The 12,924-nt window shown below is 30.9% G+C and overlaps 1 protein-coding gene across 2 annotated transcripts; it reads right to left on the bottom strand.

Moving 5' to 3' along the window:
- Nucleotides 1-171: 171 nt before the first annotated feature.
- Nucleotides 172-6,680, bottom strand: LOC130896458 (carotenoid isomerooxygenase). 2 transcript variants are annotated; one of them, XM_057804607.1, is made up of 13 exons: nt 6,404-6,680; nt 6,215-6,320; nt 5,714-5,825; nt 4,268-4,414; nt 4,014-4,216; nt 2,637-2,717; nt 2,492-2,581; nt 2,316-2,440; nt 1,793-1,969; nt 1,260-1,488; nt 1,148-1,209; nt 996-1,094; nt 172-516 (listed from the first exon to the last, which is right to left on the bottom strand). In XM_057804607.1, exons 1-13 carry the CDS (start codon nt 6,536-6,538, stop codon nt 346-348), a joined length of 1,737 nt encoding a protein of 578 aa, XP_057660590.1. In that variant the 5' UTR covers nt 6,539-6,680; the 3' UTR covers nt 172-345. The 2 variants fall into 2 exon arrangements, with proteins under 2 accessions (XP_057660590.1, XP_057660584.1); XM_057804601.1 differs by having other exon boundaries at nt 172-1,094; nt 6,404-6,675.
- Between the last annotated feature and the right edge of the window lie 6,244 nt (nt 6,681-12,924).

Raw genomic sequence — 12,924 nt, 5'->3', positions numbered from 1 at the left:
AATTTTGAAAACTATGATTTTAGAAAGACAAATGTAAGTCAACAAATACAAGAAATTTCAATATATTTATAATGAGGAATCAAGAATCTTTTTTTGGCAATTGTTGAAAATGAAAATCTACTTCCAACTTTAATCCCCACACTTTTATTATTTGTTAGTTAAAGAAAATCCTTAGAAATGAAGCACGTTTTTATTTATTTCAAAGTACATTTGTATGTAGTTGTATTACATTAGCTAGAATATTCTATTAACTGTTTTATTGTTGATTATACAGTTTATTATTTATCGAAAACATTGTATTTATAACAATATATGCTTATTTTAAATTTATTCAAGTATTTTTCATTATGATGGGAGGTACCAACCGTGTAAACATTTTGGAGCTGGAGAAAGTGTTTGAAAATCTGCTCTACCTAGTTCAGTAAATGTTACAGCATCTAGGATTAACAAACCGACGTGATTGGTATCTTCTTCTCCCCACACCATCGCCGACAGAATTACACCTTCATCCTCAGTCTAATAATGAAGAGAATGTAATCACAATCGCATCAATTAGTTACATACTTGAAATGAACTAAATGGGTGAGTCAGTCCGCAACTTTTTAAATTAACCGTTACTCAACTAAAATGACAACGCTGTACTCGTTAATTGACATCTTTCGATTTCTGTTAAAATTTGAACGGGTTCTCATTTAGTGTTTAGTGTTTTATAACCGTTAGTACCATAAAAGATCGTAATTTGAGGAGGAATTGTAAACCACGACTCAAACAAAGGATAAGCTTGATAAGGGGACTTTTTGCCCAACATATTTGACTGCCAATGATGAAATAATCTCACAAAAAATAACCTTGAAGAACTTAATTTGTATGGAATAAATTAGATAAATGTTGAACGAGCTCAAAAAGACACTAATTGAAAAATAAAATGATTTTGATGTACATTTCGTTCGGAAAGTCGCTGACTTATTAACCCACTTTCTATCTAGGAAACAAACCTTGGAATCCGGACAAGGTACAAATATAGGTTCGCTTGGATAGCAATTTTTCTCACACCATGTTTTGGTTGAATGTGATGAAACATCTACTTTTATGAGCTAAAAATAAAATCGTTTAAAAAATATTTTATTTTATAGATAAAGGGTCTTACAGTTCCTGGATTATCTGCGTCAACATCTGCACTAATTGCATAGAAGTATCTGTAAGGTTTACCTAGAAAATTGTCATTAGAATAATTTTATAATAGATAACCACACACATACCCAGGTAATTTTCATAATTAATTCTTGGTGTTTCACATCCTATATCACAAAGTTTCTCTGGTTCTACTAAAATCTTTTTATTGGACATGTAGTACGCTTTAGCGCGCACATTTTTCAAAGTAACTAAATTTCTACTTTCTGCTGCATCTCGATTAGGTTCTAGAGGTAGAACAAATCTTGCAGGACGTCCTCGAAACATTTTTGCATAATCAGGATTTTGTTGCATTGTCTATAAAATAAAAATAAAATAAAAAATATTTCATTGAAGTTTCTATCATAACACTTGTTCAAGTGTTATGGATTTTTTTTTTGGTAGGAAAATTTAATATAAAACGGGTGAGTTAAGTTAATAGGTTTTAGTTTACCTTGTCTCTGAAGACAATAACTTAGTTATCGAAACGTGCGTCAGGCAGTATAATTGTGAATGTTGTTGTAGTAGTAGTGTAGACAGTGTTCAGTATAAACTTTTTATTGATTTTAAATCGAATTCAGTTTAACTATATATCATAGTGGAAACAATAATTATTACATACCTTCATTGTTTCAATGTACATACAGTCCAACATTGAAGGGTCTTTGTACATACAGATATCTAAAACTATATGATTATCCATTTCATACTGATTGATTATATGTAAATAGAAAAATGATTTGGCAAAAAATGTTTCAAATACTTCTCCATTGGTTCTAGAAATAACCGTTATTCTGGTCTAAAAAAATTAACAACTTCCTCAAATATTAATAGAGAAACAAAATCTTCAAATATGTTCAATTTAGAGATTTAACCATCAACAAATAGTAATGATTAAATTACGTTAAACATATTGGTGTGTAAGTCTGGTACTCTACTAACATATAATGTTGAAAGAATAACATTTATTGCTTTTAATTTGGCTTTGATTAAACAGTTTCTAATATTTCTAAATAAACACTCTAAATTGTTCATTATAATTACACCTAATCACAAAACATCTTAGTATCAAAACTCTGTAACTTCTGGTATTCTTTCGAGGTATTCTCAATGATTAATTTTATGGAACACTAAAAAACACTTACATATTCTTCGTGGTACCATCTGAAACAACCTGCTAAAGGCTCATTGTTTAGTTTTGATGAAATGAGACCAAGAACTGATATACTCAATGGTTGTTCTACAATTATATAATAATTGTCTGTTATACCTAAAATACGACAAGTTTATTGACTATAATGCAGTATAAAAAATATCCTACCAAAACTATGCATGTAAGAGGGATGTAAACGCCATCTTGCTGGAACTGAAGCAACTATACGAGCTTTTTCAAACATGGATTTAGAAAAACCTAAAAATATTTATGTAAAAAATTTCTTGCTCTACATTAAGTGTGCTTTATTTACCGGTTTCAGTTTGTGGAAACTCCACTATATTATGATATATTCCAGAAGAAGAAATAGACATTCCTAAATTATAGACTGTACCTAAAAATACGTTTCACAACTTTCTCAATGATACTAGGATAAAGTATTTCTAATAAAATTTTCCAACAATGGTTAGGTTAGGTCGTCATAGTTTTCAAATGGAACTGAGTTATTTCAATGCATACGAGGGTTGCCTTTCAAGTTTTTACAATCGAACAATAGATTGCGTTAATGAGTGTATTTGCCAACATTGATGTTTGTTACCGCCTTTTACAACTAAAGTTTAAATCTCAAACGTCAGTTCAAGCCACAGATATGGAGTTTTCATGTTTTACCGTTACCGGCGGTCTGGGAGTAGTTTAAGCTTGAGTGTAATATGACACTGAGATTTCCAACCTAGCTTTTTCAAATTGTTAATGTTTTTACGATATTACGTCTTGAGTTAGGGAGGGTATTAAAAGTGTCCATCGAAATGCGTTAAATAAGGGTGGCGCCACATTAGCATCCAGGGTAAATTTTAAAGAAGGCGCTAAATATTATTGAGAAATACAAAATAAAATAATTTTTTATGCACGTTTGCTCATAATTCTTTTAGGTTATTTTTTTCAACTCTGCATACTTCAATTCATCTAGTGCTACATAATACCAAACCCTTTTCTACTTCAGCGCCATTCTGGAAGGTTTTTGAATTGTAATTTATCGTATACAGTTAAATACTTTTTTCCCATAACAGATACTCCTCCCTCTCTCTACCCTACATACCTTGAGCAAAAGATTTTGGTTTTGCTAAAATGTCTGAATATGTGCACTTCATATTTGACGAACTCGATGATGATCATGAAAAATTTATCAACATTGTCGATTCAGTAATTACTAATGCCATATGAAAAAATAGAGTTTGAGTTATATTTTTGTTGGGGTTACACCTAACAAAACAATGTGGGTTCAGCTGTGACCTGCAAAATAGAGCAACTTTATTCTTGATTTAAACTAGAGTTTAATCTCCAGTTTCACCATAAGTTGTAAAATTATGTTTTAGTCAACAACAATGTATAGAATCGCTTCGTGCAACTTTTGGTAATGAAGCACCATCAAAGAAGACAAATATTTGAAAAAGCAACAGAACACTTTGTTTACAACTTGTTCATTTTGTAAAAATTTAAAAATACATAGAAGACAAGTCAAAGTTTATGTGTAGAATGAATTCACTGATTATTTGATAAATTGGAAAAAAATAATTTAAATAACTATAAAAGTGATTGTTATTCATTTTATGAAAATTCTGTGAGTTTTCACTATTTTTTGAACAAACAGAATATTAACTGTTTTAATAATCAATGGAATTAAACTATTTACCAGATTTCAAAACATGTGGATGAGATGTATGACTCACAATCGAAACATATTCGCCAATATTCACTTTTTCTTTGGTTTCCAACGTTTCCGTATCTATACGATGAATCATGGATGTTTCTCCAAATGCGTACAATTCATCACCGAAAGGATATACGGAAATCATAGAATTATCTGAAACTTCCTTACTAAACACAGTGGCAATCCTAAAAAATCAATCATTAATTGTAATAAACGAGATAAAAAAAGTCACGTACCTCTTAAATATGGAATGACAAGGATCTTCTACAATTTTTGTACCAAATTCGCTATGGACAATTCTTTTTGCTTTCCAATTTTTCTTATACACATCTGACTGCAAGAAACGACATTGGTAGGTTACTTCACCATTTTTTATACCGAATCTAAAATCAAAAAGAGAGATACTAAGTACTACATATTTCGAAATTTTAAATCCAGTTTGTTGCTTTCCACAGTGACACTGAGTTTTCGGGGTAAAAATTACTGATTACAGGAGATACAAGAAACGGTGATCAAAAGAATCTTGCTTTATCTCATATACATATATCAGAAAAAAATTCTTAAAATTTCAACTAAATATTCTCCCAAAGCAAACATACAGGAGTTTCTACTTTAACAAGATTTATATTTCGAAGAGTATTATACAAAAAAAGTAAGTCATAGAGGTTATCGAAACAAAATTAATTGCCAAAGAATATACTGTAGACGTAATGGGCCTAATCCGTATTCTTGTGTTTTAAATCCAACTGAATTAATATATTCCCGACTAAAAAGACAAACAAGAACTAATAACACTTCACCCAAAAATTCCTCCTCCGTTATGGAAGTGATAATGAAAAAATGTTCAAACATTAGGATCAAGAATTGGAAAAATGCCATGAATTACGTAAAAAGAGTTAAAAACTTAAACATAATTAAACGACAGTCATTATGGGGAAGATGAATATGATGAATGAGAACAAAACTTGGTACGTTACAATTTTAGAATCTTCCAGGAAATTGTTATGGATATGTTGGTAAATAGTTATTTCCCAGTATGATTTTACTGTTATAAAGTATTCACTGTATTGTATCTGTATTATGACAACAAAAACAAGAAAAAACAAAAAATGGTCTTAACAACTTTTTCTGCCAAAGATTTTTTTAGCTCTATGAGTAACATTCATAAAAAAATGCTATGTAAACTATAATTTTCGGTTTTCGAAAATTATTTTTAAAAATTTATTTTACAATAATTGAATGAATACAATTAATCTCACAAGCGAACTAACTGATATTCATTGAATGAACTATATATTCATGAACGATACATATATTGATTGCAAAGTTGTTTACAAATTATTTGTATTTATAATAAAATAATTGCTGATGAAGTGTTTTATATTGCGTTTTATATAAATGTCCTTCTAGAATTTTCTCCATGTAACTTGTAACGTTTACTTTATTTTTTAAGTTACAAATAAAACTTCGAAGCAACAAATTCATCTTTGGATTTAATTTCACTGAAATGATGGTTTCCTTATATACATTTGCAAGCCGATTATGGTTTTACAATGTGATAATCTGAATAACTAGCAGAGAAGCTCACAATACTTTATTTTCACACTCCAAATTTCAACATTCTAAGTATCACACTTCAAAAAAAGGGGGGTTATATAATAAATAATATATGGAATACTTACTTGTGCAGCAATCCTGAACTATCAAAAAGATGTGTAAATTCCTCATCACCCACTTTTAATGATCCAGGTCCGTTGCGAATCAAAGAACCATTCAACCATTTTGGAATATCACCTAAAACTTCCTTATTAAAACAAGAATATACAAATATGACAAAATGTGAGAAACCTTGACCTTGAGAGAACTCTGCTAATGAATCAGACAGTCACGTTGTTTGCATATATATTGGCATTTAAACTGCTGATGTCGAATTTATGAGCAAATGTTTTAGTTATATTTGTGTAACTAAACTCAGTTGACGATTTATAAAAAAATTATAGTTGCGAATTTTATTCAATTACTCTTATTATTTATTACTGGCATTTATAATTTCTCTGATATCCGATTTATCTAAATAATTGAATTATTTTTGGATATAACGGCTAAAGAGTTATTGTTTAACAAAATGTATATTTTTATACATTCAATAATTATATTATATGGAAAAATATAATGCATATTACCTGAAATTTTTCCATATATAGGAAATTTTATTTCTTCTTGACAAGACCTCAACCAAATGGTAAAGTCACAGTTTGGATATAATGGTTGTTTGTTTTCGTTATAATTCTAAAAATTGTAGAATCCCGTTCGATTAATCAAAAAGTCTTACTGCGGTTTCTTCTTTATCATCTTTATAATTAATATTTTACCTTATTATTGCTGCTGGAATTTTTAATAAAGTTTAATTGCCTTTTTTGCGGCAAAGGAGACCAAGAAAGAACTGGACTACAGGTTCCTGACGGACACCCTTCTTTAACGTTTAAAAATTCCGGTATCGAACTCATTTTTGTCGCTTTACTTAGTCAACGCAAATATCTGTTAAAACTATTCGCGAATACATAATCGGCAAACCGACATGCTATAATTTAATTTATATAATATACTTGTGTCACCTACAAGGTCGCTCAATATCGATTGTATTAAATTTATTTATAGTTTAAGACCAATAAATATATGCAAATAGATTCGACCCTAGTTGGCATAATACATAACAACTAAAAACAATACGGTCGATCATGAATTGAATGTGAAGTGAAAGTAACACATTGCTCTCTGACTTCAACGTCCAGTTTGTCCCAGAACAAGTCAATCGGATTGAGATCGGGTGACTGTGACGGCTAAATCCTCACTTTCAGTACACTATACCTTTCCAATTCTATCAAATACTCTTTGCACATCTACGAGGAATGCTTGGGATCGTTTTCATGGCGAAAGATAAATTTTCTGCTGATCAGGTGCTGGCAAGAATGTACTACATTTACACCGAGCCTCCGCCATCTTTTACTGAACGTTTTCTATCGCCAAGCTCTTGGTGGATACATATTTTTTCACGTTGTAGTCTACGGTACGTCGACGTATTTTTGATTCGGCGGCAATGGTATGGTTATTTTGCCTAGACTATGAAGACAGTTTCACCCTTTTTAAATAAGTAAATTACAATCATAAACACCAAAGAATGAAATTTTCAAGAAACTGATCCCCGAAAAAAATTATTAACAATGTGATTGTCGACTATTTTAATACACTTTTGTACACGTCTTGGTAGCGTCAAAAAGAGATGGCTGATGTCTGCTGTTTGCACCTCGTTTCATTGGTCAGTCTTCTCCCCATTATATCCCACACATGATTTATGGGAGTCAAATTTTGACGTCTTTAGAGACAAATTAATGCGCTTAATTAATACAGATAGATGACCTTGTAAATTCAGTTGAAGGTAAACCGTTAATATTGCCTCATCATCCATGACCATGATTCCCTTTAGATTCACTAAATCTAATTTAACTGAGTATGAAAGTTGCTTTGATTATTGGAATAACTCATCATTATCGTCACATGCATAGCTTCCAGTGAAGCAAATGGCGCCTGTCAGTGTTTCAGCAACTGTGGTAAAACTATGAGGTCGCTATCTTCATGCGTCATCCAATTTTGTTGATGAGGGCTCTCTATTTCCTTCTACTTTCGACTATTTCTGTAGCATCTTTCCATGTTAACTGTTCTTTTCCATGTTCGTACAGGTCTGTCTCTTTTCTTCCTCCCTATTGAATTTTTAATGTTTGTCTGGTTATATTTGTTGCTAGTTTTCCTAGTGTATGACCTATCCATCTCTATTTTCCTTCGTAATCGTTACGTCTATTTGCTCTTCTTCAGTTATGTTACAAAGAAATTTATAACTTATCCTATTTAGCAAGAAGATTCGTAGGTATTCCAATGTTTCGAATGGGTTCTAGTTGATTATTTACGTTTCATCCCCTTATTTCCTCATTATTCAATCTATTGCAAATATTGGCGAAAGAAAACACCCCTATCTCACTAACTTTTCTATTTTGATTAATTCTATGTTTATCGAGTCAAATGTTTTTCGAAATCAATAAAATTTGACCAGATATTTTCATTTTCTTTTATTGTTGTACAGTATTATTCTCATTGACGCAATATGGTCAATGAAAGAATTACCATTTCTGATTGGAATAATTAATTTAACAAAATTTGTAGAAACACGATAATTACCAAGAAAACACTGAATACATTTTACTTTTTATATTCTATAAAATTAATATATAGTATCAAAGTGAACTTTTGTTGAGTAGGTAGCTTTGTTATTGTTAATTTTTGTCATACCATTGGAAAATTGATTGCATTTTAAAATCCCATTTACTTTTAACTAAGTTAATTTTCTACTCTTATTTTTGCTTTACATATTTTTGTAAATTAAAACAACAAATTCAATTAACTAGAAAATTTTCTTACTTCTTTTTATCTTTGCTCTAAATGTAACCTGAATGTAAGACTAGTAAACGAAAAATTTATATTGTTGAATTATTTTGATTATAGTAGTCTCTTTTTTAATGTATGAGATTGAAAATTGGGATAATTTTGATTGAAGGTTCTTAATTTATTCATCCATTTTTTATATTTTCTTTTACTTGAGTTAGATCTTCTTTGATGTCCCTATGTGTTGAAGAACGATCTATTCTTGTCTTTAGGATAGTTCAATCTGCAGTTTCATTAGATAGTCTGATATCTATCTATAAATGTGAAGATCTACTTTAAATTTTTAGGCCAGTCCGGCTCTACTGCTTGGTTATATTTCTCTATATATGTAATACTTCTATATGGATAGTTTCTTCTTCGAGCACTTCAGTTAGTTCTGCGCATATTTTACGCGCACGAAGCATGCGCAGTATAAATAAAGCATCTCAAATGAGAGAAAAACAAAATTGTCGGTACCGTAACATAGGGACGTTTTTTCCATACCAACTGACTATATAGGAGTGTTACATATATAATATTGCTTAAACAAGCTTCAACATACAAAAAAAAACAAGCCATTTGTATGTCAAAAAGCTAAAAAAGTACAAAATTGGCAATCCTTAAACCAGTCAATTGTCTTGTTTAATAATTAGGAATAATAGTTTTTAAAATTCAAAAATCAAACGAAACAACCAATCAGCTGATCGCTTTTACCCACCATATCGGTATCCCTTCAAATGCGATACTCCCTCTGACGAGTGTTTGTGTAAGTAAATTTATATACACTGTTATATGTTGAGTAACTTCAAGTAGTGTAAAATTGTTAATTGTTTCCCAGTTCAATTCATTTTCAATTTTTAATATGAATAATTATTACTGTTGTGTTCCTCATTGTTCTTCCTGGGCGAAAAGAAATCCTGAACTGAGCTTTCATAGTTTTCCGGTAGCAGGAAATTCGAAAGTTCTTGTGGAAAATGAATTTGGGGACAAAGAACTTGTGGACAGGAGAAAAGAATGGATTAGACAACTGAAAATTGGAAAAAAGAGGTCAAATTATATGAAAGTATGCTCGCTCCATTTCAAAGACACAGATTTTTTCCAAAAAGGTTTGTTAATTTATGAATTAAGGTTATGTGTCAAAAATTTATATAAAATATTTTTAGAAAAAGTAAAACGAAGAAGACTGAAGTGTAATGCTGTTCCTTCAAAGAATCTACCAGGAACTGTTGTTCTCAGTTCATCCCCTAAACATAAATTTTCTAGAGCAACTCGTAAAATAGGAGCTAAATCGGAGGAAACCACAGATTTAAAAGAAACTACCCAAGAAGTGTCAACATCTTATGAAAATGGATTCAATTTTGAAGATGAGGAAGACAGACAGGCCGCAGAAGCATTATTAGCTTTGAAACATACTCGAAGACGTGAAGAAGATGAAGCAGGCCCCAGTCATAGAGATTTTAATGTGTAAATGAGCACATCAACAATTTTAACAGTATTAATAAGTAACTTGTGATCAAAGTATAAAAGATAAGCGAATAAACTCATATAAACTTATTGTATTCATAATTCACCTGAAAATAAAAGATTGAATAAATAATAAGTAAAAACAAAATCAAGTACAATACTCTGAAAACAACCTCTAAAATAATTTGATTACCTAAAAAAATACACAAAACAACATAACATAAATGATGGCAATGTTTCTGGCTGCCACCACCGTGGCGCATTCATCTTAATCTGAGAATTCAATACTAAAGATATAAGCGGACCTTACACGTTCAATAACATTGATCCTGTAAGGAAAAAAATCTAGCTATAAGTGATGGGGATATTGTGGATATTGAGCGTGTAGGGGGAAACGTCAATAACATGGTCAATAATATTCAGTTGGTGCCAAGGTTTCGTATGAGATGGTTCTTGTATGCAGTGACAAATAATTTATCTAATGGTTTTCATTTATCAATAGGAAAGAGTTTATTGACTTTTGATTCTACTCCTTCTGATGACTACAATGACATGAATGCTGAAGTTTTTCAAGAATAGTTCGAACAAATGATAGATCTTCTTCCCTAGAAGTGTATAATAGTAATGGGGAATCCAAGTTAACATTTGAGATTTTAGACAAATTGCCAACATCTAAGATTTACAAAATTAGCTAAATTCAGAGAATATTAAGTTCCATTCCAGTTCTGTGAGGAAATAACATGCTTTGTGTTCCCTTTATAAAGAGAAATTAAAAAATTTGAAATCTATGATTGATTTTGGTTAGACCTCCACCATATCAAAAACTTATCCCGATTGAACTGGTATGGGCACAAATAAAAGGAGAAGTTTCAAGAAAAAAATACTTATTTTAAAATTAGTGATTTGCATAGTTTTCTTTTTTGAAGCCTAAAAACGGGAAAGGACAGTAAATCATACGATTAAAGAAGAGAAAATGTGGAAGTTGCACATATTGGTTCCAAAACTTAGTGTCATGAACGATAAAATCTTATTAGTCAATATTATGGGTCTAAAGGACAGTATTGACAGTATAATCACGATATTATCGAGTGTGTTAAGGCCCGTTATATGAAAAGCACCTGAGCGACCTAAGAAATTGTCAAAATCAACTGATTCCGATTTAAAAAATACCCGCCGTGGGGTAAGCATATGCTTTTGCCGTAAATTTATGTGTTTTGTGAACTTATTTGTTCTATTTTTAGTTTTATTGCAAAATTTTTTCTTATGGAGTGCTCCCAGAAAGGGGCTTTGTCGGTTTTTTCTACTGTATAGTGTTGTGCTCAGAGTAGATAAGCGGTAAATATAGTCTAAAACGCAAGTAAATTGGAAACTTGTGAAAAATGAGTAGGATTCTCAATAAAACTCTTAATATAATCAAATGAAGTTAATTGCACCTAAAGCTTCAAGTTTGTCCTTTATCTTTCAGCTGCCACTGATTTGTTATGACTTGGCAACCTACTCATGTTTGATGAACTTGTAAACTCAACAATGGAAATTAATATAAAAAAAAACACCCGTAATTTAATTAAAATTAGTAAAAGTGTTCTAAATTTTGTAAATTTCGTGAAAGTTTACTTGATTGACTGAAAAAATACTCAGTTTCAGCTGTATTAGTTTCACTCAAACAGGTCTGAGAATTATTTATGAAGTCATAACAACAACATAGACCAATTATTATAAAACTAAGACTAATGGCTTTGAGATGCTAAAATCAGAAAAAGAATGGAAGCCATCAATTTTTTGCTAGCAACTTTTCACCGCAAACGTGTGACTTGAGCAGATTTTTTTTGCTCACGATTATATATCTCAATAAGAATAAGTTGAAATTGTATGTGTTGTAGAAGATTGATCATGCCCTTTCTATTCTATTCAGTTTCTGGAAACCACTTCAGACACAATTAGTATGTTTAGTCCGGATTCTTCAAGAAATTTCACAAACATCCGCCGGCTTCAGTTTGGATACATATTCCTGCTCTATCCAGTTTTCTCACATATGTTATACCTGAGATAATGTAATGCCGCCTTGCTGATAAATATTTACTCTTTTAAACCACAAAATCTGCATTGGTTGAGGTATCCATTCAAGGGATACTGTTTAATACAGACTTCTGGTCTAGTCCTACTATATTGCCCAGTACTTCAATCTTCTCAATAACTTCTATTTCATCCAATATTGTATCAGTGCTGATTCCTCAAGAGGATTCTAGTTCCTTTCCTTTGCTAGTTTATCAATCATCTCATTTCCTCCTACTTTAGTGTGTCTTGGTAATCACAACTTTGTTAAGTTCAAAAAATGATTCCCAAAGAATTATTAATTATACAAGAGCTAGTGCTTTACTGACTGCTTGGTGATCATACAAGATATTATTATCAGCGCATTTCTTATTGACATTGAACTGATCTCTAATTGCGTAAATTTCTATTTGGAGTTTTTAAAAACTATTTAGTATTTTGTTCCAGACTCATGTACTCCTACTTACTTTAAAACAGTATACCATTCAATTCTATTCTTTTCCTAGTACTATTTCCTGTTTGTTACTAGATTCTGTATTTACTCGTTCTATCAATTTCCAGAAATTGTGTAATAAATGGAAATATCATTAAATCAGTATTGGTATGAGAATTCGTTTATGCTTTTATCAGTAGTATATTTGAAATTTCTGGTGAATCGTTGATAATGTTCATACTGTTTCAGTACCACTATACCAATATTTACAATTATGCTATCAGGTCCTTTGACTCGTATCCGGCTCGAAGGGCCAGACAGTGTAATTATAAATGTTAGTAAACCGTGTTTTTGGTTATATTTCTTCCAATTGTATATCCTAAATATTTTAGGGTAGTTATAGACTTCTTATATATATAACTCTTATGTTATAGTTTTAAAATATGCGATTGTTTTAAGGCTGGTGGTAGA

The sequence above is a fragment of the Diorhabda carinulata genome, chromosome 1, assembly GCF_026250575.1.
Source record: "Diorhabda carinulata isolate Delta chromosome 1, icDioCari1.1, whole genome shotgun sequence".
Classification (NCBI taxonomy): Eukaryota; Metazoa; Arthropoda; class Insecta; order Coleoptera; family Chrysomelidae; genus Diorhabda; species Diorhabda carinulata.
This window is presented reverse-complemented; position numbering and strand designations above follow the sequence as displayed.

Bases quoted from the DNA above. Each gene is read 5' to 3' on its own strand.
- LOC130896458 (XM_057804601.1), bottom strand. From the start codon at position 6,538: ATGAGTTCGATACCGGAATTTTTAAACGTTAAAGAAGGGTGTCCGTCA. The intron at 5,826-6,214 runs GTAATATGCATT...AGGAAGTTTTAG, and splicing joins TATATATGGAAAAATTTCAG to GTGATATTCCAAAATGGTTG. The intron at 4,217-4,267 runs GTACGTGACTTT...TTGATTTTTTAG, and splicing joins TGTCATTCCATATTTAAGAG to GATTGCCACTGTGTTTAGTA.